We start from the raw sequence: 16,141 nt of genomic DNA on the forward strand, positions 1-16,141 counted from the left end.
GCATCGGGATGAACTTTGCCCTGATGGTCTAAATGGATCTTAAGTAGTGCATTGTGCCTTGCTGAAATATTGTCTGTCTGCATCACAGGAAACCCAAATTCCAGTGTGAAATATAGACTATGGGAATTTCACTTGAGATAGAAACATTGTAGATAGGGCAATTTGGATTAAGAGTATTTTCACTGAGAAGCAATGTATAATGTACCGTACTCTGTCTGTTGTTATTGGATATCTTTATGGATTAAAGATCTCCCTTTTTTGGTGGTAAGCTTTTAGAGTTGCCAGTCCTCCAGGAATTAAAGATTAATCTGTAATTAAAGATTATGTCATGTGATGAAACCTCCAGGAATACATCCAGCCAAAATTTGGCAATCCTAGTTTGAGATAAGGCACAGATGACAGTGCCTAGCCTAATGGAGCCCCAATCCTGACTAGGCCTTCTGAGTGCTATTATTTATATCAATACTACATCCTAAACATTGTTGTCAATTAATTAATACTCTTACAAACATTAAATCACTCAAGGAGCTCAACCTACTCAGCTTCTCATAAAGGTGGTCATTGGATGACTGTATCACCATGTATAAATACCTGTAGGGGAAACAGAAACATGATAATAGAGGTCCCTTCAATCTAGCAAGCAAAGATATAATTAGGTCCAGTGGCCAGAAATTGAAGCTAGATAAATTCAGACTTGAAAAATGGTGAAAATGTTTAATAGTGAAGGTAATTAGCCACTGGAATAATTTACCAAGGGTTGGGGTGGATTCTCCATCACTGGCAAATTTTAAATCAAGATTGGACATTTTTCTAAAAGATCTGCTCTAGTTCCATCACATCTATTGGATTTGAAATAGTAATTAATTCAGGGAAGTCCTATGGCCTATGTTATGCAGGAGGTCTGATTAGATGGTCACAGTGGTCCTTCCGGCCAAAATTTGTGAATCTATGAATAAGAATACTCCAGCAGAGTTCCTCCTTTTGTCTGATCCTGAATGGAAATCCTAATCCTGGGTTTACATCTTTAAATAAAGTCGGCTTCTGCGATCATAACATATATAGTAGCTTTTGTGTTTTCACTGCAGTAGGAGGATTCAAAGAGTAGGAGAGGGGAGAGAGCTTTTATTTCAGCATAAACATGGGTTGATTAGTTAAAAGTGACTAAGAACATTATGGAAAGGTAAGTGGAATTCTGTATCACTGGAAATTTTCTGTGGTGATAAAGTCCCATTGTAATAGACACATAATAATTTTAAAGTATTCTTAAAGTCACCACAGGAGGAAACATTCCTTCTGGTCTCCCAGAGCCAGAATATACCAGTTTTGAGGCAAAGTGCTTGGGATACCTGTTTTATCAGGTTTTGCTTTTACTAGTATACGGTTGGGGTAGGAGCTCATTGTAAGGCCAGCATCACATTCTGCTTCAAGTCCCTCCTCAATATAATATATTCAGAAGACTGCAACCTAATAATGGCTAGACAGGTGGCATGTTGTGATTACTGCTTGATTGGTTAGGTATTGTGCTTATCCTAATATTTATGTTGCCGTGTTTCTTATCCCACTACCCTCCACCCACCGTCCCCCACCCCACCCAACATGCTTGTTTGTATTATCTGCCTGTTATGTCTTGTCTCTTAGATTGTAACCGCTTTAATACCTGGATTGTTGTTTACTATATGTTTGTACAATGCCTATCACAATAGGGCCCTGGCCTGGCCCTCTAGAGTCTAGGCATTACCACAGTAAAAGTGGTCAATAAGAATCATATCAACAAATACAGGGGTGATGTAGTAAATCCAATTATCTGATCACTAATACACCATTATGCTGCACGTGTAGCATGCCATGAAATGCATAAATGATGCACAAAGCCTGCTTTATTTTTCTTCTAGTGGATTCTGCATGTTCTTTATGCAGCACCCAAAACCGCAGCTCCTGCTTATTTTAAACTGATCATTCCAGGGCTCAAGAAGGCATTTCCTCCCCCACGTACAGAACTGTCCTGTAGGCCAGGTGTATTATAGGAAGTTTTCACCTTCTGAAACATTAGGTTTTGGCTACAACCAGAAGCAGGATTCTGCACTTGATAGAGCAATGGTCTGACCAGAAATGGCAAGATCTGTGCTTCCCCTCCCTTTCCCCCTGCTTTTACACACAAACGCACATATCCTTGGGGACCCATGCCATGTACCTTCTTCACAACCAAAGAGGGCCGGCTGAGACCCCCTTTGGAGTCTGTCAAGGCAACTCCTTAATCACCAAGACATGTCACTAGTTTACTAACACAAGGTGCTTTATGCCTGAGAAGGCAAGCTGACCTTCTGCTGAATAGGTCAGCTGCCCAGGCAGATGGGGTCTCTGCAATACTCCAGTGTATGCTTAGCCCCAAGAACTGTGAGTATTTTCCACTGAACAGAGCCATTGCCGCATAGAAGTACTCTGTTGTGGCATACTTGAATACAAACACAGCAACTCTGTTAAATCTGCTAACCAAAATATTTACCTAGGTTCAGGTTTCAGAGTAACAGCTGTGTTAGTCTGTATTCGCAAAAAGAAAAGGAGTACTTGTGGCACCTTAGAGACTAACCAATTTATTTGAGCATAAGCTTTCGTGAGCTACAGCTCACTTCATCGGATGCATACTGTGGAAAGTACAGAAGATCTTTTTATACACACAAACCATGAAAAAATGGGTGTTTACCACTACAAAAGGTTTTCTCTCCCCCACCCCACTCTCCTGCTGGTAATAGCTTATCTAAAGTGATCACTCTCCTTACAATGTGTATGATAATCAAGTTGGGCCATTTCCAGCACAAATCCAGGGTTTAACAAGAACGTCTGGGGGGGTGAGGGGAGAGGAAAAAACAAGGGGAAATAGGTTACCTTGCATAATGACTTAGCCACTCTCAGTCTCTATTCAAGCCTAAGTTAATAGTATCCAATTTGCAATTCCAATTCAACAGTCTCTCACTGGAGTCTGGTTTTGAAGTTTCTCTGTTGTAATATCGCAACTTCCATGTCTGTAATCGCGTGACCAGAGAGATTGAAGTGTTCTCCGACTGGTTTATGAATGTTATAATTCTTGACATCTGATTTGTGTCCATTTATTCTTTTATGTAGAGACTGTCCAGTTTGACCAATGTACATGGCAGAGGGGCATTGCTGGCACATGATGGTATATATCACATTGGTGGATGTGCAGGTGAACGAGCCTCTGATAGTGTGGCTGATGTGATTAGGCCCTGTGATGGTGTCCCCTGAATAGATATGTGGGCACAGTTGGCAACAGGTTTTGTTGCAAGGATAGGTTCCTGGGTTAGTGGTTCTGTTGTGTGGTATGTGGTTGCTGGTGAGTATTTGCTTCAGGTTGGGGGGCTGTCTGTAGGCAAGGACTGGCCTGTCTCCCAAGATTTGTGAGAGTGTTGGGTCATCCTTCAGGATAGGTTGTAGATCCTTAATAATGCGTTGGAGGGGTTTTAGTTGGGGGCTGAAGGTGACGGCTAGGGCGTTCTGTTATTTTCTTTGTTAGGCCTGTCCCGTAGTAGGTGACTTCTCGGAACTCTTCTGGCTCTATCAATCTGTTTCTTTACTTCTGCAGGTGGGTATTGTAGTTGTAAGAAAGCTTGACAGAGATCTTGTTTGTCTCTGTCTGAGGGGTTGGAGCAAATGCGGTTGTATCGCAGAGCTTGGCTGTAGACAATAGATCATGTGGTGTGGTCAGGGTGAAAGCTGGAGGCATGTAGGTAGGAATAGCGGTCAGTAGGTTTCCGGTATAGGGTGGTGTTTATGTGACCATCGTTTATTAGCATTGTAGTGTCAGGAAGTGGATCTCTTGTGTGGACTGGACCAGGCTGAGGTTGATGGTGGGATGGAAATTGTTGAAATCATGGTGGAATTCCTCAAGGGCTTCTTTTCCATGGGTCCAGATGATGAAGATTTCATCAATATAGCGCAAGTAGAGTAGGGGCGTTAGGGGACAGAGCTGAGGAAGTGTTGTTCTAAGTCAGCCATAAAAATGTTGGCATACTGTGGGGCCATGCGCGTACCCATAGCAGTGCCGCTGATTTGAAGGTATACATTGTCCCCAAATGTAAAATAGTTACGGGTAAGGACAAAGTCACAAAGTTATCACAAAGTTATTATCGGAGATAGTGTTCTTGACGGCTTGTAGTCCATCTTTGTGTGGAATGTTGGTGTAGAGGGCTTCGACATCCATAGTGGCCAGGATGGTGTTATCAGGAAGTTCACCGATGGATTGTAGTTTCCTCAGGAAGTCAGCGGTGTCTCGAAGGTAGCTGGGAGTGCTGGTAGCGTAGGGCCTGAGGAGGGAGTCTACATAGCCAGACAATCCTGCTGTCAGGGTGCCAATCCCTGAGATGATGGGGCGCCCAGGATTTCCAGGTTTATGGATCTTGGGTAGTAGATAGAATATCCCAGGTTGGGGATCCAGGGGTATGTCTGTGCGGATTTGATCTTGTGCTTTTTCAGGGAGTTTCTTGAGCAAATGCTGTAGTTTCTTTTGGTAACTCTCAGTGGGATCAGAGGGTAATGGCTTGTAGAAAGTGGTGTAGGAGAGCTGCCAAGCAGCCTCTTGTTCATATTGTGACCTATTCATGATGACAACGTCACCTCCTTTGTCAGCCTTTTTGATTATGATGTCAGAGTTGTTTCTGAGGCTGTGGATGGCATTGTGTTCTGCACGGCTGAGGTTGTGGGGCAAGTGATGCTGCTTTTCCACAATTTCAGCCCATGCACATCAGCGGAAGCACTCTATGTAGAAGTCCAGTCTGCTGTCTCGACCTTCAGGAGGAGTCCACCTAGAATCTCTCTTTTTGTAGTGTTGGTAGGGAGGTCTCTGTGGATTAGTATGTTGTTCAGAGGTGTGTTGGAAATATTCCTTGAGTCAGAGACATCGAAAATAGGATTCTAGGTCACCACAGAACTGTATCATGTTCGTGGGGGTGAAGGGGCAGAAGGAGAGGCCCCGAGATAGGACAGCTGCTTCTGCTGGGCTGAGAGTATAGTTGGATAGGTTAACAATATTGCTGCATGGGTTGAGGGAACCATTGCTGTGGCCCCTTGTGGCATGTAGTAGTTTAGAAAGTTTAGTGTCCTAGGTTCAGTGAGCAATGAAAAGGATTAGACACAAATGGAATATTTGGGAACTTTTTAAAGTAGTATTTAAGTTTACTTTAAAGTTGTTTTACTGTGTCTGAAGAAGGCCCATGTTTTGCTGTTATTAATGTACTGTTTTATCTGTCTAATCTATTTTATCTGTTAATCTCTTCAAGAATTTATATCATGTTAATGAGTGTAATATGGATATGTGTACCCGGCAATATAAGCTCAGGCTCAGACTCTAGCTTGATCCCAAAGCCCCCTTCCATCTACACACAGATCTCTGACTTAGGTTTGGACCTAGGTTCCTAGGACCCTGTGTGGGTGGAGGGTGAAGCTGGAACCCAAGGTTCGAGCCCTATTGCTTTGCAGTGTGGATGCAGCTCCCCCGGCAACTTGGGTCCTGGGAGTCCACCAGAAATATCTCACAATCCATTGGGCAACTTCCTTTGTCCTCTCTATCCCAACAATCTCCAATCCACTGAACTGAAAATGGAAGCAACCCCACTTGCTGTAGTGCAGCAGCTCAGTGAGTCAGCATTTAACCCTTCCATTGTCTTCTGACTGCCAAACTGCAAACACATCATCAGAGAGCCTTCTGTGTTTGCAGTGGAAACTGACCAGAAGAAAGCTTTTGCAAAGTGCGCTGCTTCATGGTCATGGAAGCAGAGCCAGAGTTTGGTAATTCTCTGGTGCAAGGCCAGCGAAACAGTGGATTTCAGCAAGAGTACAGGAATGACCACACCTACCAGCAAACAATGAAGACTGGCAGCATTGGAGATTTACCAGACTGTGACCAGCGCAGGGAGCAGATTAAATGGCTCAAGACTGAGTACAGCAAAACCAGGGAACAGAACCACAACTCACTGACATCATGTCTGTTTTATGAGGAGTTTGACTGGATGCCGAGCATGGAGCCAGCGGTGGTGCATGATGACCTTGTCAGCCAGGATGGTGCCCTACTGGGCCCAGAATCCAGCATGGGGACTGATGGGATCCAGCAGCCCCCGGCAAGTGTGGGCAGTAAAGTGACTCTGTTGCTGAAACTGGTCCCCCAGGAGGCTGTGTTGTAGAAGCAGCAGCAGCACATCCTGGGGCCATACTTGGAGGAGATAATTGGTGGCCCCCGAAGGAAAAGCCTGCCTTGGACCCTGCAGCAGACAAAGGAAGGGATGGAAGCTGCCGTAGAGCCTGGTAAATTCCATTTTAAAGTTTATTAATATAGGAATGGGAGGGATTTCCGCTCTATGAACCAGTGCAAAAGTTAAGAGAAGCCCCAGCTAGGTGCATGTATCCGCTAATGGCGGATTGTATTCCAGTGCCTTCACTCCACACACGCCAGCCCACTCCACCACGTGGAGTTAAAAATGACGACCGGGGAATGCAAGCAGTAAAAACACCCTGAAAGTGAATTTTTACTGGAAAGGCGCAGTTTTATTTGTTTGGGCTGTTCCTGTTTCTTAAAAATAATAACCTCACATTGCCACACTTGTTAGTATACCACTCTCAAACCATTCAATGGTGGAATGAGCCACTTGGAAACAGTGAACTCATGAGTGTGTGTGTGTGTGTGTGTAAATGTGTTTCATTCATGAATCTAGTCCATTTTAGTTAAAGTCAGTCCACAGGTGACAAAATAATTTCTCCCAAATTCGACTGGGGTTTGAAATTTTAGTTCAGAAATATGCCTGGTGGGGCAGGGCTAGGAGGGAGGCTATGTAGTTGTATGTGTTTCCATTCAGCCATAACTGGCTAAGCTATGTGGAAGCTAGTGCAGCAAGCATCCTGTTGATTCCCTCATGAATTCTGACCCAATTCCTGGTGCTGATAAGATGCAGACTTTTCCCAAAGCAGGAACTCCAGATAGGTAGTCACATTTTGGGGAAGGGTGCATTTTCCAGGGATACCTCAGTAGCTGACCAGCCCACTCCACTCATAGATGTGCTGTTCAGTCACCATCCATTTGAATACTTCTGTTGCATACACTGCAGGTGTCCCACTGGTAGCTTGGAATAGCATCTCCCCTTACCACTTGGGCATCACCAAAATATGGGAAGACCTGAAATGATTTAAAAAAAAAGGCTTTTTTTAGCATGTCCCCGCACCCAAAATCCAAGTAGTTTTGCAATTTTTAGAAAACCATAAACAGCTTTGAATTTTTAACTTACCTTTGTCTCTTCTCTTCTTTCATTATGATTAACCAGGCTGTGTCCAGGGAGCTTCTTGGTCTGAAGCATCCTTCTCACAATATACTGAAGTTTAGTTTGGAAAAGTAACATTTTATGTCCTTGGAATTCCACAAGGAGTTTTCTTGCTCTCCTGCTCTGAGCTATTTGAGACAATAACCTTCTGTCCTAGTCCAGCCCCTTGACTTCTACAGGCTACAGAACCTCCACCGTGCAGCAGAAGCCTGGGCCAATGTACTTTCATGGACCATTCTAAGAGGAAGCATTTCCATGATGAACTTATGTTTGAAGTCAGAGGCTGGCTACACAGCTTGAGGATAGGGTTTCAGCATGGGAGCAGGCACTTGCTTCACAGTTCCTGGAACAGGAATGGTGGCAAAGGAGGAGGACAGAGCTCAGCAGAAAGAGAGCTGTTTGAGCAGCTGGTATCACTAATGACCACGAGTATCAGCCCCTGCTGCATCACCCACACCACGGCCTGAGTCCCATGTGACACTGTCCAGAAACATCTGGAAATCTCTATGGCTGGGTGGCCCATGCAAGCAGGCCCCATGAGCAGCTGGGCAGGGCAACTTTGGCCCATGCAGTCCGCTGTATTGCTCCCTCCCCAGTGGATGCCTCCACCCGCTCCCTGGCAGCACTTGCGTAGCAAATCGGGAAAGGAGAACAGGGAACATGCCATAGTAAGGAGTTTCTGTCTTGCACATGGTTTACTTGGTTACACTTATTCATGAACTTTGGTGGTTTATTTATTTATTTATTTATTTTAAAGTTCTGTTGTTGGTGTTGTTTTGGTGTGGTAATGGCAGCTGGCCTGCCTGCCAGTGGGTGAATGTTGTACTTTTCCAGGATATGTTTATAAATTAAGCTTTTTATTTATCAAGCAAGTTTATTGCTATCACTGTATCACATCGTAGAATGTGTATTTCAAATAATAAAGTTAAACGCATGATCAGGGACAATTAGGAATTAGGCTGCAAAGACTATTCCAGTTAGTTACATCAATCTGTACTGTGACTCACCCTCCTTCCCACATTGTTTGTGAAGATAAGATTTAAAAAAAAAAACGTATTGTGCTGGCTTGCTGCGTAGTCCATAGTGGATGTTCTAGGCTACTTTGGGTCCCAGTCAATGTTACAGCTGTGTGAGAGGCCAGATGAATACTCGTGCACACAAATTATTAGGTTGCATATTGAGTGAGTGATTTCTTTCTACTTTCATGCTGTCAGTTGATTTTATATTTTGGGAAATGCACATCTGTGACTGAAGAACCACCTCAGTTCTTACAGCAGTTGCTTACATGGCAAGGTGATATTAGGAGGTAAATGTGATATATTTTCAACTTCATATAATTCAGTGTAACAGCTGGAAACAGGGAGAAATAGCCAATACCATGTGTCCAGTCAGCCCTCATCATATGAATAGTGAGTACTCTGTGGCTCGCCAGTGGCTTGCAGACCACAGTTTCAGAGCCACTGATTTAGAAGCAATTTTATGTTAATATTGTGGTTTGAGAACTCGAGAACTGGTATTCACAGCATACAGCACTTGGAATGCATGCTACAATTACCCAGAACTGAAAAACTTCATGTTTCTGCAGACACTGGTCCCTTTTTGTACAGCAAACAAAGAACTACTGCAGGAGTGAAAAACATAGACTTCATCCACCCATCTTGAAATTCTTCCCTTTCTCTTCCAAACTGCCAGAGCCTTCCCCCCCCCGCCCCCCCAGTTACAACATGACCTAATGGTTGACCTTCTCAGGGCTCTTGACAGTTTAGACAGACCACTGACTGCAGCGTACTACACTGTGGCCACTGCAGAGAGATAATCCATTGTAGTGCAGATCGGGCTGGTTTTCTGTAAGGTTAGTCAGCTTTTGAATGGCTTCAGTGTAACTTATAAACTGGAACAAAGTCATTTTTAACTTTTAACTTTGTGTTTTTACCTTTTTACATTGAGCAACATTTTCCACCCAAGTGAAAGTTAGAAGCTTTCTTCTTCTTCTTCTTCTTCTTTCTTTTGAAAATAAAGAGGACAAAATTTTAATAGTACCATGAAGTTTCTAGATATCAACTGTCTCATGGCACCCTAAAAGGGTCTGTCATCTCTTCAGAGCCAGGGTTCTGAACATTAGCTTAATGAGTGGAAAATCTTTCCCTCTGTCAGCTGTACACTATAATAACCACACCAAGAGGACCTGTTTACAGCAGAGAGGTGTTGCAACATGGTTAAACATTCTTCCCTCTTGTAGCAGAGATGGTAGTTCACCATACTGAGGCTACATTAACTTCCCCTATAATCCTCATTGGAGGACAGAGCTGTCAACTGTTCGTATTTCATGGTATATTCTTCCTTTGAGCTAACTCAGGCTCCCCATTACTCTGTACCAACAACTAGAGTGGTACGAGAGCACAGAGTGACAGCTGGTAGCAGCTGGGTAAGGAGAGGAGGAGGAGACCTGACTCAAAGCACGCCATCTTGCATCTCTCTGTGTTAATATTTATCTCTTGTAAAACAGACCCTAGAGAGCAATGGTACTTGTACACTCTAGCTACAACATTACAAGGGGATCAGGTGCTTGCTACCTATTAAGCTTGTCATCATTCCCATGTGGAACTCGTGCTGGCCACCTAGATGATCTCTGCCCATTTACTTGCCTTCAGATGATGTGTTGTCTGCCTCCTTGGTAGTCTTTGCAGAGGCATCTTGGTGTACGTGGCAGGGTGATGATATCCCTGCTTACCAGATGCAGTGCAGCTCTGTAGACCCTGTTGCAGTCACATTGTCAGACCTGAATTGAGTGGGTGTTAAATTGCAGCATTTCTTTTCTCCCCTCCCTTCTCCCCAATCCAGTTGGAAAACCAAAGTTGAGGGAAGTAATTTCTTCAAATAGGTTTGAGACCTTAGGATCTGTTCTCATTGCTGGGGTCTTTAAAATTGTATTTTTTATCTCCTAACATGAATGTTCTTTTACATTTAAGAAAGAAATCTTAGTGATGGGCTAATCTATAGGATCAAAATATGGTCTCCTTAAGAGCCACAATAACAGGTGATTGAATGTTTCTATGACGTTAATTTGGTCTCCACCCTCTCAGTCATATTGTGTGAGAGATGAAACTGCATTTGTCTCTTTGGCAGCAGTGAACAAGCAGGTGGCTCAGAAATCCCCACTGTTTTTGTGGGAAAGACAGAAATATCCTGCAGAGATGACTTCACCACAGACACCGGAGGGTTTTAAGAAACATCCATCTTTTTTTTTTTTCCTTTTCCCATCAGTATTTTCTCTCTTTAGCCAGTGATTGACTTAAAAGCTAACAAAATTGCTCACAGGAGCATGTCTTCCATTAATCCCATGGTAAGGATCCTGAATTGTTGAGAACTTGATATTCCTTCCAAGAATCCATGACTAAGCAAGGAATTATGTGTTTCTTTTTTTAAACCTCTCTTATTTAAAGGGATATGGTCAAAACAAGAGAGCTCTTTTCTTCAACAGCTAACTCACCTGGGAGCTTTCAAGGATTCAGCAAGCGCTTCCGTTCCTCCACCGGGTCTGCAAGATGGAACTAGGTGTCCAGGAAATCTAGGGGCAGGACAGGTCCCCTGGTTGCTCCCCAGTGAGTCTCTTGGCATGGTATCACAGGAGAGTCAAACTGCTGTCACAAGGAGAGTAAACAAGAAACTTGGGTTTTTCTTTGTAATAAGGTCTTGTTAAAACTTGGGACCCCTGGTCTTAGCTTCTCAAGGATCCTGCAGCAGCAGTTCTTACACAATTCAGGAGAGTAGTTATTCAAACCAGGCAAGAATCTGGCTCCAAGAGATCACACAAAATGTTTCCAAAGAAAGAAAGAAAGAAAGAGAGAGAGAGAGCACCTTGAAAGCCATTTCTGTGGTGGAGCCTGGCATGTTCTTTCAACTGACCAATGTTCAGTTTACCATCTCTTCGGCTGGGGGGGTCCATCTGGGTCAAAGGATGATACCGGGTCTTTGAAATACATCGGAGAGAATTCTTCCATAACAGTGTGCTCAGGGTAAAAGGGGTGTGATGCACCCTCCTTCCCTATAAGCTAGGTTCCTTCATCACTATACCTTGCTGAGATCTGGCCCTGGAAGCCAATATAAGCGAGCAAAAGAGCACTTAAAGCACGTCTCCAAAAAAATTCTCCTTGGCTGATGGGTAGACTTGAGTCTTTGCATCATTCATGCCATTCATGTACCAAAGAATCAGGCAGTGGGCCATGGAAATTCAGTTTAGCTTGTGCCTTTCCTCCCTTTTTTAAACCTATGGAGAGCCTGGGAAAGGTCTAGAAGGATCACTTGAAGGTCAGACTGACTGACTGTGCTGAATTGGCATAGGAAGTCTTTTATTTTTTTAACTAGAATTCTGCAGATATCATGCATACCCTCTAACTACTTTTCAATAAGATCTCTTGCTGTCAGTTTTAAATTTTTGAGCATTAATCTTCAGATCAGGGATCTCCAAATCTTTCATAGTGTGGATTACATTTTAATGGAAAGATCGTCTTGCGGATTATGATTACACCAGCCACCTTTCCTTGTATTGTCATAAATCTGTTCCCCTCCCAGTCATGTTCACATGGGCTGTCTCTTCTGTTCCCATTGGCATACATTCTTGCTGTAGCTAAGCAGTTGCTTACATGGCAAAGTGATATTAGGAGATAAATGTGATATATTATTAGCTTCATATAATTCAATGTAACAGTTGGAAACAGGGAGAAAGAGCCAATACCACGTGTCCAGTCAGCCCTCATCATATGAATAGCGAGTACTCTGTGGCTCACCTGTGGCTTGCAGACCACAGTTTCAGAGCCACTGATTTAGAAGCAATTTTATGTTGATATTGTGGTTTGAGAACTCAAGAGCTGGTATTCACAGCATACAGCACTCGGAATGCATGCTACAATTACCCAAAACACATGTCAAAGTTCATTCGCATTATCAGAAATGTTAAGTGCTATTAAGCATTCATGTTTAATTGTTTCTAATCTGTTGAAAGAGGCTTGTTTCCATTTAGAGACTTCAAACCTCCTTATGCATTAGATCAAACTTCATTAACAAAACTGTCCACCCATTCCCAATCTATAGCACCCTTATAGGGCCCAATCTTTTTCTTCCTGAAGCCAATGGCCAAATTCAGAGATGAGTCTAAGATTGTGTTAATTTACACCTTCTGGCACCCCTTACGGTACATCTACACAGCATCTGGGAAGTGTAATTCCCAACTGCTGCATAAATATATCCTATGACTTAGACCATCACCCAAAGACACACAGATTATGTTAGACCTTCCTGTTAGTTGCTTTTCTTGCTAAACCAGTCTTTTTCACACACCTCTGTTTGTTACACCAGCTGTAACTCCTCTAGATTAAGTAAAGGCTTTTCAGCTTTTGTACGTGGATGGTAGTCGGAGGGATGAGAATGTGTACCAGTATAATTTACATGCTGAAGATGCTGGAAGAAAGTAGACTTACTCTGAATTTGGCCCATTTGAGGATTTTGCTATTGATTTCAATGCAAGCAAAATTAGAATCAGTGATTCTGAAGTTAAATCATTTGATACCTGTGTATTATAACTTGGCTGTAAAGTAGTGATGAGTGACAAGACTCTGCCATTATACGGCCCTGTTTTCAGGAGTTTATAATTTTTGGGGAGAGGGAGATAGGTTGCTCTTAATTGAAATTTCTCTTGCTTGTTCTCCCAAAAGTGGCTTGAGGGGAGGTTCGTTTAACTACATTCAATTGCTCATGAGAGATCAGTGTGTGAAGGGAATATTTTTTCACTATTTAAATGATTTCATATGCTTATTTTATATTCAAACACTTTTGAAATAGGTTCTTTCTAATACTTTGAACTTACCATGGAACTTAGTCCTCAGTGAGGACAAGTGCTTTTGATGTGATCTGAAGAAATTTGGTTAGAAAATACAGTTGTAAGCATTTAAAACTATGGGCTGCATTATCTTTTACTCCCTTTTTAACAAAGATGACATGCTTACCTGCTATCTTCAGTATCACCCATTGAAATAAAATGCAACTTTCTTATATTTCAGTTGTTATACCAGGTTGCATTCCAAGTATGTGTATTTTTGCCTTTTTTATGAGCTTAAGACACAGTCCACATTATTTAATATAGCTTTTGTGGTTTACTATTTATTCTGCAGCTGCTGTAAGTTAGCTTTCCATATATAATTATTCTGTAATTACAGGACTATTCAAAGCAAAAGCTGGAAATACTGGTACATGAAAAGAAAATGTTCCTACTTTACAAATTATGTACATAAATGCAGCCTTTATCTATGTACCCTAAAATTAACTGGACAAAAGACAACTGTGTAGCAGAAAGACTCAGGTCCTACATTTTTACAATACTTGAAGATAAATATGACCCATGTAGGTTTATTTTATTTTATTTCATTTTATTAAAGGAGAAGAGAGAATGGTATAGAGAAGGTAGACTGAAAACTTGTGTTTTCTCTTTTTCAGCATATGAGATCAGACATTCAGGAGAAATGAAAGATGGCAAATTCAAAGCTGATTAAACAAATACTTTTTTCAAATGGCCCCCCAATTAATCTGTGGTGCTCTCATTACCACAGGATATCACTGAGGCAGAGAGTTTAGCAGGATTCAAGAAGGGATTAGACATTAAGTGGCAGGTGGCAAACACCCACAGCTAAGTATACAAGGTGACTTTGCCAGAGAGCTGGAAGTTGTGGAGGAATGGAAAATTATATTAGGGTCATAGGAGCAACGAGAGGGAAAACAATGAGCAGACTCCCCCAACATCTTAGGTATCTATACAAGAGGAATGACATAATTGGCATCACAGAGACTTGATGGGATAAATGTTATGATTGGCATACTGGAATAGGGGGTTATAGTTTGTTCAGGAAGGACAGGCAGGGAAAAATGGGAGGAGATGCATTGCACATTAAGAATGTATACACTTGTCCTGAGGTCCAGAAAGAGGTGAGGCGCAGACCAGTTGAAAGTTTCATGGTGAAGATGAACGGGGGAAAAACAGGGGTGATGCTATGGTAGAGATCTACTGCAGACCACCAAATCGGGAAGAGGAGGTGGATGAGGCATTTCTAGAACAAATATCAGAAATATTCAAAACACAAGACCTGGACCTGGTAGGGGACTATAACTGCCCAGACATCTTTTAGAAAAGTAATGGCAAAACACAAAATGTTTACTCAGTTCTTGGAATGTGTTGGGGATAACTTCTTGCTTCAGAACATGGAGGGAGTAACTGGTGTGGGGAGCCATTTTAGACTTTATTCTGACTAAGGGAGGAATTGGTTGTGAAACTTAGGGCTTGTCTACGCTATTGGCTGGATCGACGGGCAGTGATCAATCCAGCGGGGGTCGATTTATCGTGTATTGACACGATAAATCGACCACTGACCACTCTAGTGTTGACTCCGGTACTCCACCTCAATGAAAAGCACAAGTGGAATCGACAGGAGAGCGTCTCCTGTTGACACACTGCGGCGGTAAGTAGATCTAAGTATGTCAGCTTCAGCTACGTTATTCACATAGCTAAAGTTGCCTAACTTAAACCGATTCCTCCCTCCCCCCTGTAGTGTAGACCAGCCCTGAAGGTGGAATGTAACTTAGGTGAATGTGATCATAAGTCATGGGCTTCACGATTCTAATGAAAGAAAGGAGTGAGAGCAGCTGAATAAAGACAAAGATTAAAAAAAACAACAGACTTTAACAAACTCAGAGAACTAGTAGATAATGTCCCCTGGGGGAAAAAATCGAAGGGAATAAGGACTTTAGAAGAACTGGCACTTTCACACAGAGACAATATTAAGGGCACAACAGCAAACTATCCTGATGCAGAGGAAAGTTGGAAGAATATTAAGAGGCTGATATGGCTCCATCAGGAATTCTTTAATGACTTGAAAATCAAAAAGGAATCCTACCAAAAGTGGAAATATGGACAGATTGTTAAGAATGAATACAAAAGAATAGCACAAGCATATAGGGACAAAATGAGAGGTTAAGAGACAAAATGAGTTTCACCTAGCAAGAGACATAAAAAGGCATTAAGTAGAGGTTCTAGACATACATTAGGAGCAAGAGAAAGATGAAAGAAAGTGTAGGTCCACTACTTAATGAGGAAGGAGAGCTAATAACACATGATGCCTCACCAAGGCTGAGGTGTTTAATGCCTATTTTGCATCAGTTTTCTCTAAGAAAGTTAATTGTGAGTGGATGCTTAACGCAATTAATATTAACAACAAGAGGGAAGAACGCAAGCCAAAATAGGGAAAGAACAGGTTAAAGACTATCTAGATAAGTTAGATGTATTCAAGTTGGCAGGGACTGACAAAAATTTACCCTAGGGAAAAGGAACTAACTAAGGCAATCTCAGAATTCTTAGCAGTTATCTTTGAGAACTCGTGGAGGCTGGGTGAGGTCCCAGAGGGCTGGAAAAGAGAAAAGATAATACCTGTCTTTAAAAGGGGGAGTGAAGGGGATCCAGGAAATTACAGCTTAACTTTGATACCTGGAAAGATACTGGAACAAATTATTAAACAATCAGTTTGTAAGCATCAGAGGATAATAGGTTGATAAATAACAACCAACATGGATTTGTCAAAAACAAATCATGCCAAACCAACCTAATTTCCTTCTTAGTGGCGTAGTGGATGCGGGGAAGCCATAGACTTAAGCTTGTTTTCATAAGGTTTTGGACACAGTCCCACATGACATTCTCATAAGTAAACTAGGGAAATGTGGTCTAGATGAACTTATTATGAAGTGGGTGCACACAACTGGTTGAAAAACCATACTCTGAGTAA

The 16,141-nt window shown here is 42.3% G+C and overlaps 2 protein-coding genes across 8 annotated transcripts in view; one reads left to right on the top strand and one right to left on the bottom strand.

The window, feature by feature from the left end:
• Positions 1-9,326, bottom strand: part of FILIP1L (filamin A interacting protein 1 like) — a 121,657-nt gene extending 112,331 nt beyond the window's left edge. Inside the window, exon 1 of the mRNA XM_073307517.2 lies at positions 9,253-9,326. Within this exon, the coding sequence (XP_073163618.1) occupies positions 9,253-9,272 (20 nt within the window). The 5' untranslated portion in view covers positions 9,273-9,326. The remainder of the gene's footprint in view (positions 1-9,252) is intronic.
• The window catches only part of CMSS1 (cms1 ribosomal small subunit homolog), a 364,144-nt gene that overhangs the window by 125,925 nt on the left and 222,078 nt on the right, over positions 1-16,141 (top strand). The gene's annotated exons all lie outside the window — the stretch shown is intronic.

The sequence above is a fragment of the Lepidochelys kempii genome, chromosome 1 (assembly GCF_965140285.1).
Source record: "Lepidochelys kempii isolate rLepKem1 chromosome 1, rLepKem1.hap1, whole genome shotgun sequence".
NCBI classification, from domain to species: Eukaryota; Metazoa; Chordata; order Testudines; family Cheloniidae; genus Lepidochelys; species Lepidochelys kempii.